The sequence below is a fragment of the Heptranchias perlo genome, chromosome 5 (assembly GCF_035084215.1).
Source record: "Heptranchias perlo isolate sHepPer1 chromosome 5, sHepPer1.hap1, whole genome shotgun sequence".
NCBI classification, from domain to species: Eukaryota; Metazoa; Chordata; class Chondrichthyes; order Hexanchiformes; family Hexanchidae; genus Heptranchias; species Heptranchias perlo.
In genome coordinates, this window is record NC_090329.1 from 69,737,706 (window position 1) to 69,750,296 (window position 12,591).

Sequence of the window (12,591 nt, forward strand, 5' to 3'; positions counted from 1 at the left end):
TTCAAGAAGAATTGACCCAGTGAGTTATTATGTTTGTTTTTTTATAGGTTTGATGTATTGATTCTGTGGACAGTAAAATTGCTGATTACTCTCCTAGAACAAAATGAAAATCTGCTTGATAAAAATAAATAGCACCAGAGTGCCGCAGGCATGTTGAGTTGTGATAGTAAAGGTCTCACCATCACCAGTGAGGTATTCTGTTGAATCCATGAGGTGCATAGATTCCTGATACAATTTTAAAAAGATGGTTTTATCAGGCTAATTTGTGAAGCAGCCAAGAATAACCTGCTCCTGAAATTTAGTTATACATTGACCACCACCATATCTTTGTGTATCTATGTATCCAAATGTACTGTATCTAGCAATGTGGACTTTCACAAAATGCTTTCTTTGGTTATTAAACTAAGATTATAAATTTGTAGTGGTGGGTCTGATTAGCAATATATTGAGATTACTGCATCGCTGATCCCATCATTGTACTCTCCTTTTATGTATAAACATGGTAATGTGTCTTATATCAATGACCTTCCCTCCATCATAAGGTCAGAAATGGGGATGTTAGCTGATGACTGCACAGTGTTCAGTTCCATTCGCAACCCCTCAGATAATGAAGCAGTCCGAGCCCGCATGCAGCAAGACCTGGACAACATCCAGGCTTGGGCTCATAAGTGGCAAGTAACATTCGCGCCAGATAAGTGCCAGGCAATGACCATCTCCAACAAGAGAGAGTCTAACCACCTCCCCTTGACATTCAACGGCATTACCATCGCCGAATCCCCCACCATCAACATCCTGGGGGTCACCATTGACCAGAAACTTAACTGGACCAGCCATATAAATACTGTGGCTACGAGAGCAGGTCAGAGGCTGGGTATTCTGCGGCGAGTGACTCACCTCCTGACTCGCCAAAGCCTTTCCACCATCTACAAGGCACAAGTCAGGAGTGTGATGGAATACTCTCCACTTGCCTGGATGAGTGCAGCTCCAACAACACTCAAGAAGCTCGACACCATCCAAGATAAAGCAGCCCGCTTGATTGGCACCCCATCCACCACCCTAAACATTCACTCCCTTCACCACCGGCGCACTGTGGCTGCAGTGTGCACCATCCACAGGATGCACTGCAGCAACTCGCCAAGGCTTCTTCGACAGCACCTCCCAAACCCACGACCTCTACCACCTAGAAGGACAAGGGCAGCAGGCGCATGGGAACAACACCACCTGCACGTTCCCCTCCAAGTCACACACCATCCCGACTTGGAAATATATCGCCGTTCCTTCATTGTCGCTGGGTCAAAATCCTGGAACTCCCTTCCTAACAGCACTGTGGGAGAACCGTCACCACACGGACTGCAGCGGTTCAAGAAGGCGGCTCACCACCACCTTCTCAGGGGCAATTAGGGATGGGCAATAAATGCCGGCCTTGCCAGCGACGCCCACATCCCGTGAACGAATAAAAAAAAATAAAAAAAATATGGCAGCTAATTATTTAGTAAAAATCGCCCTGTGCAAATTGTCTCTTTTAATTATTCCCCCGAACGAAACTCTCATTTTTGGACAGAGTTTTATTACCATGTTGTATTGTTTGCTGCTTGTTTTCCAGCACTAGATGCTATGACACATAACTGCCAGGACATTCTATGCCACTGTTTCCCTAACTCTGCAGTGTGGCCCACCGGTAGGTTGGGAATCCTGTCCAGGTGGGGAATGGTGAGATCAAATTGTATAAAGCTGCTTTTATATTGGTCTTGTTTGAATTTGGATTCCAAGGAACTGGCGCCCATGAGACGATCCCACATTCCTCCTGTTAAATCTGGCTCCTTTACCCTGGTGCAAAATTCATAGGCCCATGAAAAACTGAATCAAGGATGTCGTCTCCCCAAATCTGAATTAAAACTGAACCAATATAGAAGCAACCAAAGTCTGGCTTTCAATAAGAGCAGTGTCAGTGGAGATGAGCCCAGCTTAACCTGGGCGTCCTCCACTTTCCATAAGCCCCAGAAGCAGCCCCACTCTGCTATCTCACGGGGTCAATCAGTGGCCCCGGTCGACTATCTTCCACACTGTGGCTTCCATCAGCCCCCTGATCTGCTTTCTGAGTTCCACTGGCAGCATTGTACTACCCACCATTGCAGTCTTCCATTCAACAGGAAATAGGGAAAAATGTTGCAGAAACGAGCAGAGGAGGTAAAGCCAAAGAGTAAGAAAATGGAATAGAAAATGGGGAATGTGAAAAGAAGTAAAGGGGTAGGATGAGAGGGAAGAAATAGTGGGAGTGAGAGAAAATAATTATCAGAGGAGAGTCAGAAATGAATATAGGAACAGGAGTAGGCCATTCAGCCCCTCCAACCTGTTCTGCTATTCAGTCAAATCATGGCTGACCTGTACCTCAACTCCATTTACCTGCCATTAATCCATATCCTTTGATACCTTTACCTAACAAAAATATACCCTTACTTAACAAAATATACCCTTACTTAACAAAATATACCCTTACCTAACAAAAATGAAAAGTGAAGGAGCGAAACAGAAGTATAATAGAGAAACATAAATGGAGGTGAGAAAGAGAGTTGAGAGAGAATTTTTTTTTTCCCCTGCAGACTTACCAGAGTACAAATGACTTTAAGAATCTATTGTTGAGTCCTGGCTTGGAAAAGTTTGAGAACAATTGCCTGATGGTGTCTACATTAAAAAAAAATAATAATTGTGAGGCAAAGCTCCATAATTATCAAATGGTAATCTGTTATTGTAATTTGTAAATTATTAGCATATGATACTTGGGTTTAATTGTTGCTTATTAATGTCATCTTTGTAAACCATGGCTTTAATTCTTTTCTTCAGCCAAAAGCCTTGCTGTAAATATTGAAAGCTTGGATTTGGCTGACAAACATGACTATGAATATATTGATGAAAATAAAGTTGAAGATTTAAGGAAACAATTAAATGAAAATGAACATCAAAACAAGAAAAACTGCAAGAAAAAGAGAGGTATAGTTAATTTTCTCATCTTCAATCTAAAAGCATAGCTCAATGTTTGAAACAGGAATGTCATCCTCGTCAAACTTAAAAACGAAGTGAGTCCAATAGCAAAGGAAATAGAATACCCCAGCTCCCAATCTAATACTTGTGGTTTCAAGTGCTGGAACTGCCTGTCACTCAAACACACATGCTGAAGCAAGTTTTATTACTTCTCACATCAAGTAGATTCATCTGAGTGAGTGCGTGGGTAGTTATTCAAATTGGGCAATCATGGAGCAACATGGGCAGCACTTGTTCCTGTCAGTGGCTAAAACCATCCCATCCTTCCTGCTCTCAGGAATTGAGATTATGCTGTGCAATATTAGTAACAAACACATGGGCTCATATGAAATTCCTCAATGCACTTTAGCAAAGGCATGTACCAAGTGGGCAACTTTTTTTTACAAATGTTGCACAGTGTGAGTTCAACCCACATGCTTTTTGTGAGACAGTAATGTAGAAAAAATGTACTAAATAACAATGATCACAATTTGGAAATTGAAGCAGGAATGGAAATGATGGAGGCGACTTGTTTCATAAAATCATAGTTCAGTTACGGTACGGAAGGAGGCCATTCGGTCCATCGAGTCCGCGCCGGCTGTATGCAAGAACAATCCAGCTAGTCCCACTCCCCCGTCCTATCCTCGTAGCCCTGCAAATTTTTCCTTTCAAGTTCTTATTCAGTTCCCTTTTGAAGGCCATGATTGAATCTACCTCCACTACCCACTCTGGCAGTGCATTCCAGATCCTAACCACTCGCTGTGTAAAAAAGTTTTTCTTCATGTCACCTTTGGTTCTTTTGCCAAGCACCTTAAAGTGCTTCATTCTGAATAGTAGATGTTTTTTAAGTGCTACAGTTTTGAGGCATGACAGGGTCCATTTATGGTGCCCTCTAGTGTGCAAAGTATATATTCATTGCAAATATAATTTCTACAATTTTTATTCAATAAATTGTTGAAAAGTTAGTACTTATTTGTAGATGGGGCTTCACTGTGTTTTGCAATAATCAACACTGTAGAAAAAAGCTATTTAAACTATTTTTAAAATTGCTTTATATGCCTGCCACCTAAAGAAGGTACCTAAACATTGATCATGTTCCAATCTGCTTTAGAGTTAGGCCAAAAAAACTTTACACAGCTCAGCATAAAATGGGCAATTGAATCATAAACAAATCACCGCTGGGTGGGTTAAGTTAAAATGACCCACTAGGTGTTCATTTTCTTTCTGCCATGTAGTCAATTGCGACCCTCCTACTGAAACCAATAGTCTGGGCTCCAAGAGATGAACAGGTTGGTGAACAGTTTAAGTAAAGCCCAGACCTCAACTTTTTTAAACTGTGCTGTGGATTCCACACAATTCAATGACCGCAACAATGTATTTAAATGTTGACCATAGTAAACGAGGGGCCCAACCCTTGTTTTAGAGATTGAGCAGCAATGAGTGAGGTAGGTGTTAAGCCTGCCCCGCTCAAATTCTTCTCAATCAGACTGTTGCGTAGGCAGCGGCCGCCAACTTAAAGATACATCTTTTTATTAAGAACTTTTACAAAAACCTTCCTGTGGAGCCAGGAGGAGCAGGAGTGCCCCCCCACCCACCGCCGACACTGCAGTCATCACAATCCCCTCCCCTTCCCCCCACCCCCCTCCTCCCAGTTGCCCATTCTTACCCCCACCTGGGATTTACATTTGGGCTGCTGGTGGCAAGGCAAGCGACTCGACATTCAATCTCTTCAAATGTGTGAGCTGCCTGTGGAAGCACAACAAATGCCAGCAGCTTACGCAGAAATGTTAATGAGGCCTGAGGCCCAACTTTGGGCCGACCGGTTGGGGTGCACGCTGCAACCCGATTGCACAGCACTGATTCTGGGCCTGAAAATGAGCCCAGATAAATTTCTACCCCATAGAGTACATCTGTTCTGACTTAACTTCTCATTTGTATCTCAATTATAGAAAACCGTTAAGAAGAATGAAGAAGACAAGCAGGTATCTGGTTGGGAATAAGCAGTCTCCTGACCGAATGTCTACAATTTTTTTTCATCCAGGACTTGATTTGTAAATTTAATCAAAATTTCTGTTAGACTTGCAATTGTTAATTGTTTAACTTGGAACCACTGGAATTACCTGGAACACATATGTTAATTCACCAATTTTTACCACCAGGTAATGGTGTCCATGTAGGTTGAGATCCTGGAGATAGAATATCCTCCTACATTACTTAGACAGGAACAGATAGAGTAATTTGGGTTGTGTGATTTTTTTTTTGGTTATCAGTGTTTTTATATTTTTATGATCCAGAAATATTGCAAGTAATTGGAATTCTCTCAAACAAGATGTGGATTTTACCAAATAGTAATGGTTGCAATTAGTGTTTTTATACTTAGGGATTAATTTATTGGCTTCTATTTTGCAGTGCTGAAATATTTATTTCTGTTTGCATAAATATGACCTATAAGAACTTATGTTGCGATGTTGCAGAATTTGTAGTTCTAAATAAATCTGTAGGTTATCCGTGTTTCCAAATGCATGAATAATAATATTTTTGTAAAAGTAATTAAAATTAAACCATTTTTATAAAATTGAGCCAGTCACAAACATCTATGTTAACAAAAGGCTTGTGCGTTGTTTCTAGAATATTGTATCACTTTTTGAATGTAGATTTTCTCCACTGTTGTTGAGTAGACCACTGACGTGATTGTGTCACCATGGACCAATCACATTGCATTTTCTTACATTATTTCTTTTTCTCTACATGACCTGCTGAGCTGCTCTCCTGCATCTATCCACATTCTCCTCTCTCCACTCCACATGCAGCTGCACGCTGAAGTCTCAGCTCTCTCAGCCTCGCTTTTCTGTCCAACCTCAATTTTTTCTCCCCTTCAAACATGACCATGCATTGAGGTCCTGACCGATTCAGCCCCTTTGCCTTGCCAAATCCAAATCAACCGATATCTTCCCTCACCCTTGAGCATGGCATGGAGATGGCTTGGAAAATTAAACATGAAGAGCAATTTAAAATTGTAAACTAGAAACTGATTTAATAAGAAAATACAGTGTGAGAGTCGGAGTAGGAAAAAAGGTGAGAAAGTGGCAAAGTGAATTCAAAATATACAAAATAAAGAAAGAAGTTTCATTTATATAGCACCTTTCATGTCCTCGGTACATCCCAAAGTGCTTCATTGCCAATGAAATGTAGTCACTGTTGTTATGCAGGCAAACACATCATCCAGTTTGCACAAAAAAAGCACTCAGATAAGTTGTCAGTTGCTTAAGGGATAAATGTTGGCCATGTTACCGGGAGAACTCCACTACTCGTCTTCAAGTAGTGCTATGAGATCTTTTACAGATCAGTTTAATGTCTGATTTGAAAGCCGGCATCTTTATGCCAGGTTTTCTCATAACTCAGCCCTTTGATGCCACGGGCAAAATTTTCTGAGACCCTCGCTGAGTCTTGTCGGCAGTTTATCAGAATATATGGGATGTATTGCCCATGATTTTCCATCCATTAGGTGTCACTCTTGCCTCTGAGTCAGAAACTGTTGGTTCAAGCCTCACTCTGGAGACTTGAGTACATAATCTAGGTCGACACTTTAGGTAGTATTGAGGATTTGCTGCACTGTCAGAGGTGATGTCTTATAGATGAGATGTTAAACTGAGGCCCTGTTTACTTGCTCAGTTGGCTGTAAAAGATCCCACGGCGTTATTTGAGGAGCAGGGAGTTCTCTTGTTGTTCCGGCCGACATTTATCCCTGGGCCAAAACCACCATAAACAGATTAACTGATCAGTTATCTCATTACTGTTTGTGAGACTTTGCTGTGCACAAATTGACTGCTACGTTTACCTACATAACAGCGGTGACTACATTTCAAAAGTACTTAATTGTCTTTGAAGAGCTTTGGGATGTCCTGAGATTGTGAAAAGCACTAAATAAATGCAAGTTATGTCTCTGAAATTGAGTCACCTGCTGTGTGAGGGTCTCAGAAAATGTTGTCCTAGCGATCAACTTCTAGGGCTTGGATGTTTCCATTGTGCCTCAGTGACCAGTACTGAGTACAGTATTCACAGTACAGCCTGACCAGAGCACTCTGTAGCTTCAACATGACAGCCTCAGCCGTGTACTCTACTGATTTGGCAAAATAATGCAGTATTCTGTTTGACTTATTAATTGCTGCTCTGCAATGACTAGACATGGTCAGTGTTGAGTCTACTATTGTTCCCAGCATCTTGCCTATCGAGTTCAACACTATTCAATATGTAAGTATATATGTAAGTACGTCCCCCATTTTTCCTTCCAATCTGTAAGACCGTATATTTATTCATTTAGGCAAAACAGTTGTAATCAAGAACTCTTTGTCAATGTAGTTAATTCACATCAGTCAATTCCTGTGCAATTTAGGATTGGTTTAAAAAAAATTTCATATGTAGTTAAAATTTTGTGTTTTGAAACTTTTTCAAATATCAACTGGAGCAAGCAAATTTTAAATGATATCTTTTCATTGCTGAATGTCATTAAGTACATACAGTGAATCACATTAATTATTGTCTATTTGTCACTTTTTAACCTGTTATCTGTTGATAAGTTCTCATCTATTTTTCATTGGCATCCTTTCAGTTTCCCTCTGATTTCTGTATGCCACCTTTTCACGCGATCCCAATTATCTTTTTAACATAGCCATTCCCTGCACACATGCACTCTATGCAATTTTCTCACCACTTCAGGTTAACTACAAATTAGGTACCTGTCATATTTCAGGATTTAAAAAAAAATGTCCACAGAAAGGATTTAGAAAGTGTTACTTTAAATTTGAAACAAAGTACAGTCACATGAGTTTTTTTTAAAAAGGTACTGAGATAAAAGGTGGTTTAAATACTAAAAAGCTAAGCTTTGATGTTTCTCAATATACTGTAAATAATAAACTATTTGTTAGCTGGTCTCAATAATTGATAAAAACCTCACACCATTCCGTTGGGAAGTCTTTTTTTTCTAGCTGTGAGAAGGAGGAGATTAAAAAAAGAGAGACAGAGACACAGGCAGATAGATAAGCAAAGGCTGCAAAGTCAGTCAGGTCTTCAAATGGAAAGCTGTGAGGCAAGCTTTGGCCAGGCTCAGTATGGATGAGAGTAGTTAGGAGTTATTTTGTTTAAGACAACCCACTGACGTGAATCTAATAACTGTTGTTCTGCATGTTCATGTGCTGTGAAATAAAGCAGCTTCAATATTCATATCTGGCCTCATCAAGTGTTTTCTTGGTTCACCTTTGAAGAGACTGAACAAGCATTTCCTAACTTTGAAAATTAGCCACCCAAGGAGTGAAGCTCTGAACATATACCCTATGTCTGTTACCATATACACTGAAAACCATGATCTGAAAATTCCGCAGGGCACACTCTATCGATGGAAAGGTGGAGGAGCAGAACTTCTGTCTGCTCACATGGTTATCTGCTGACCCCATTCTAAATTGTGGACAGGATCACTTAAATGGTCAGGGTGGGCTACCGGCATCTGCAAGGGCACCCACCCCAATTGTAGCATGGAGTGGCCCACTGCGGCTCCACCTGAGGTGCCCCAGGCCTTTTCGGGCCTCAAATAAAAGGTGGTTGGGGCAGTCTTCAGTTCCAAAAGAAGCCATTTTGTCTCAAGACAGAAGGTAATTGATCTCCACCAGGATTAATTACTTTAGTCTTGATAGGATTTATGATCTTTCTAAAGGCCTCAAAAGGACTCTGCCAGTTTTCAGCTGGTGAGAGTTCCACTCAGGCCTTATAGGGCACAATGGGTGGATTTCCATGGGTAGCCCAGGAACTCCCTCAGAGACACTCACTTAATGTTAGTGAGGGGGGGGGGGGGGGGGGGGGGGAGGGGCAGAAGATCTGACCACGGCTTCCCCTGAAAAAAAATGGGGCAGAATCGTAATGAAACCAGGTTTTGTCTTATTTTCTGGCTCCCCACCTGAAGATCCAGCAGGATTGCACCTTAGCCCAGACTCGAATTTACATCTCGTGTGTTGTATTATTGCAGCCTAAATGTACCTTTCTACTGTTCTAAGAAGCTACGGTATAGCAGGTAGCATGGAGTAGTAGTAGGGACATGGCCACAATTTCTTGCATGACTAGTTCCCATGATCAAGTGCGTCACTCTAGCTGCTCTCGCAAGTTCCTTATTCCCTGGATCAAAAGCACCATTAACAGAGGTCTAGCGGCAGGGGAATGGTAGTTTGTGGGAAGAGGTGAAGAGTGACAAAATAAAATACTACAATTTTAAAATGATACAAAATCTCATTTCCATTTACTGCACAAAATAACAATTGCAATCTTTCTGTACCAACGAGATATTGGTACAGAAAAATTACATCATTATTTAGTGCAGTACATGAAAATGAGATTATCATTTGTGCTTTTGTCTTTTTTTCTTTGGTGCCCCTGAGATGTGAAAGTTTATTCTATATTTAGATGGCACAGTCCTAGTGCAGTTAATTATAAAGCATTCTTGTATCATCCAGTGCTAACCAAAGGCATCCCTGGAGTAGATTGTACTTTTGGGAGTCTAGTTGCTCAGATTTCATTTTCCTTATTGTCCTTGAGCAAGTTGTATAAGTGTACAGCACAGCATTATTTTAGAGTGCAAATGGCTTGAGATCAGTGCTTAGAATGTCACAGAAGTGCAGCAAATTCTGCTGCTGGATCTGTCAACTAGAACTGTGTTTTATTCTACCCCATCATTTATTAGAGACAAATAATTTAGTTCCCAGTTACATAACCATAAGAAAATGAGAGATAAGATGTCGCATGAGGAGGTTTAAAGAAAAAAATAACATTTTTACCTTTTTAACAGCTATTTAACATTCTTTCAAGGATATAATTTAGAATTTAATCACATGCAATAGGGTGAATGCTGCAACCTCAAAACCAGTTGAAGACATCTTCATGTTATAGGGCCCATTCACTGTAGTTAATACATGGTATGGGGGCCCTGCACAAGTTGTGCAATTGGGGTCCTGAGACAAAGACAGAATGAGGATGGAAATCTTCGGCCCATTGTACCGTCGTAAGTGTGACGGAGTGGCCGTTGGTGACCTCTGCTGTTGACTCAATCAAGTTAAGAGGTACTTTGATTTAGCAGAACTTGATGAGCTACAAGAGTTTGCCATACTTTAGTGTGTGTGTGTGTGTGGGTGGGTGGGTGGGGGGTGGGGAGGCGGGTGGGGGGTGGGGAGGCGGGTGGTGGTCCTAGGATTTAGCAGTACTGCTAAACCAGGAATTGATCCATCCTAGTATGTATTGTCTACCATCTTGTAAGTCCTCTCCTGGCCTTTTTTAAAAAAAAGTAAAAGAGATAAATGGAGCCATAGGTAATGGAACATCGCTATCTGTATTTATCTTACTAAAAGGCTTATGTCTGCATGTACTTCCTGTTAGCACATCTTGATTTCCTGTTGACACATTTTTGTTACAACTTTTTCACATTACAAATTCCTCCATCACATTTACAATGGGTTTTGCCCACATCCTCAAAATGGATCGGGGTTCTTGCCAGAGATATTGAGGGGAATTTTAAGCCCCCATGACAGGCAGGAGAGGGTTGGGGGGGTGGGGGGGGGAGTGGGAGGTAAATTATTAAAATTGTGAATTCTAACCCCAACCCGCCGCTGGTTATACAGTGGGTTTGGGGAGGACCGAGTTACCTGCTCTGGAGAGGCGGGTCTGTGTTTATAATATTTAAATGAGGCTGCGTTCCTCAGATTTTGGCAGCCATTTGAATTTAACGGCTGTGGGCCGAGTTTCCCAGGGCTCAGGAAACCCGGCAGCTGAAGGGAAGCTGGAACTGCCGGATTCAGCAGGTAAGTGCTTTTCCAGCACTGGTTGTGGGCCAGGAGGAGCAGGATTACCTTGCTGCGACACCTCAAGCAAACCTTCTGCCGCGATCTCTCTTCCCATTCCCACACCCCCGCGATCTCCCTTCCCCCTCCCAACCGCCTCTCCCCGCAATCTCTCCTCACCCTCACCGCCCACCACACCCCCGGCCCCGGTGACCTCCATCTCTCTCTCCCCTCGGCCCCGGCGACCTCCATCTCTCTCTCCCCCCGCCACGATCTCCATCTCTCTCTCCCCCCGCCACGATCTCCATCTCTCTCTCCCCCCGCCACGATCTCCACCTCTCTCTCCCCCCGCCACGATCTCCATCTCTCTCTCCCCCCGCCACGATCTCCACCTCTCTCCCCCCGCCACGATCTCCATCTCTCTCTCCCCCCGCCACGATCTCCACCTCTCCCCCCGCCACGATCTCCACCTCTCTCTCCCCCCGCCACGATCTCCATCTCTCTCTCCCCCTGCCACGATCTCCACCTCTCTCTCCCCCTGCCACGATCTCCACCTCTCTCTCCCCCTGCCACGATCTCCATCTCTCTCTCCCCCGCCACGATCTCCATCCATCTCTCCCCACCCCCCCCCCCCGCCACGATCTCCATCTCTCTCTCCCCCCGCCACGATCTCCATCCATCTCTCCCCCCCCCCCCCCCAGTCACGATCTCCATCTCTCTCTCCCCCCGCCACGATCTCCATCTCTCTCTCCCCCCGCCACGATCTCCATCTCTCTCTCCCCCCGCCACGATCTCCACCTCTCCCCCCGCCACGATCTCCACCTCTCTCTCCCCCTGCCACGATCTCCACCTCTCTCTCCCCCTGCCACGATCTCCACCTCTCTCTCCCCCTGCCACGATCTCCATCTCTCTCCCCCCGCCACGATCTCCATCTCTCTCCCCCCGCCACGACCTCCATCACTCTCTCCCCCCGCCACGATCTCCATCTCCATCTCTCCCCCCGCCACGATCTCCATCTCTCTCTCCCCCCGCCACGATCTCCATCCATCTCTCCCCCCCCCCCCCCAGTCACGATCTCCATCACTCTCTCCCCCCGCCACGATCTCCATCTCCATCTCTCCCCCCGCCACGATCTCCATCTCCCTGTTCCCCCTCACGATCTCCATCTCTTCCCTCCCCATTATCTCTATCTCTCCCCCCCCCCCCACAATCTCTATCTCGTCCCCTCCCCACAATCTCTATCTCGTCCCCTCCCCCCACGATCTCTATCTCGTCCCCTCCCCCCACGATCTCTATCTCGTCTCCTCCCCCCACGATCTCTATCTCTTCCTCCCCCATGATCTCTATCGCCTCCCCCACCATCATTATCTCTTCCCCCGATCTCTTCCACCCCCCCACAATCTCTATCTCTTCCCCCACCGCCATGATCTCTATCTCTCCCCCTCCACGATCTCTATGCCCCCCTCCACGATCTCTATCTCTCCCCCCCATCCCGCAATCTCTCCCTTCCTCACTGCCACACTCCAAATGCCCCCCAGCCTCTGATCATTTTGATTGCCGCTGCCTTCTACAGCAGGCTTTTCCACCCGTCAGCCAGCCTGCCTCTCAATTTGGCCGGCTGCTGGGCGGGAAATGGAGTTAAAAATTTCTAATGAGGTCCTGGCGTTAAATTTGGCAGGACCTCCACCTTCCCGGTATTTCTGGGTTTCTTGGTCGCTGACGTGCTCCCTCCCCGCAAATATCGGGGTCATTGTGTGGC

At 44.2% G+C, this 12,591-nt stretch overlaps 1 protein-coding gene across 1 annotated transcript in view; it reads left to right on the forward strand.

Moving 5' to 3' along the window:
- Positions 1-8,238, forward strand: part of themis (thymocyte selection associated) — a 47,630-nt gene extending 39,392 nt beyond the window's left edge. Inside the window, exons 6-7 of the mRNA XM_067984568.1 lie at positions 2,842-2,988; positions 4,968-8,238. Of these exons, the coding sequence (XP_067840669.1) occupies positions 2,842-2,988; positions 4,968-4,978 (158 nt within the window). The 3' untranslated portion in view covers positions 4,979-8,238. The remainder of the gene's footprint in view (positions 1-2,841; positions 2,989-4,967) is intronic.
- The last annotated feature ends 4,353 nt before the right edge of the window (positions 8,239-12,591 follow it).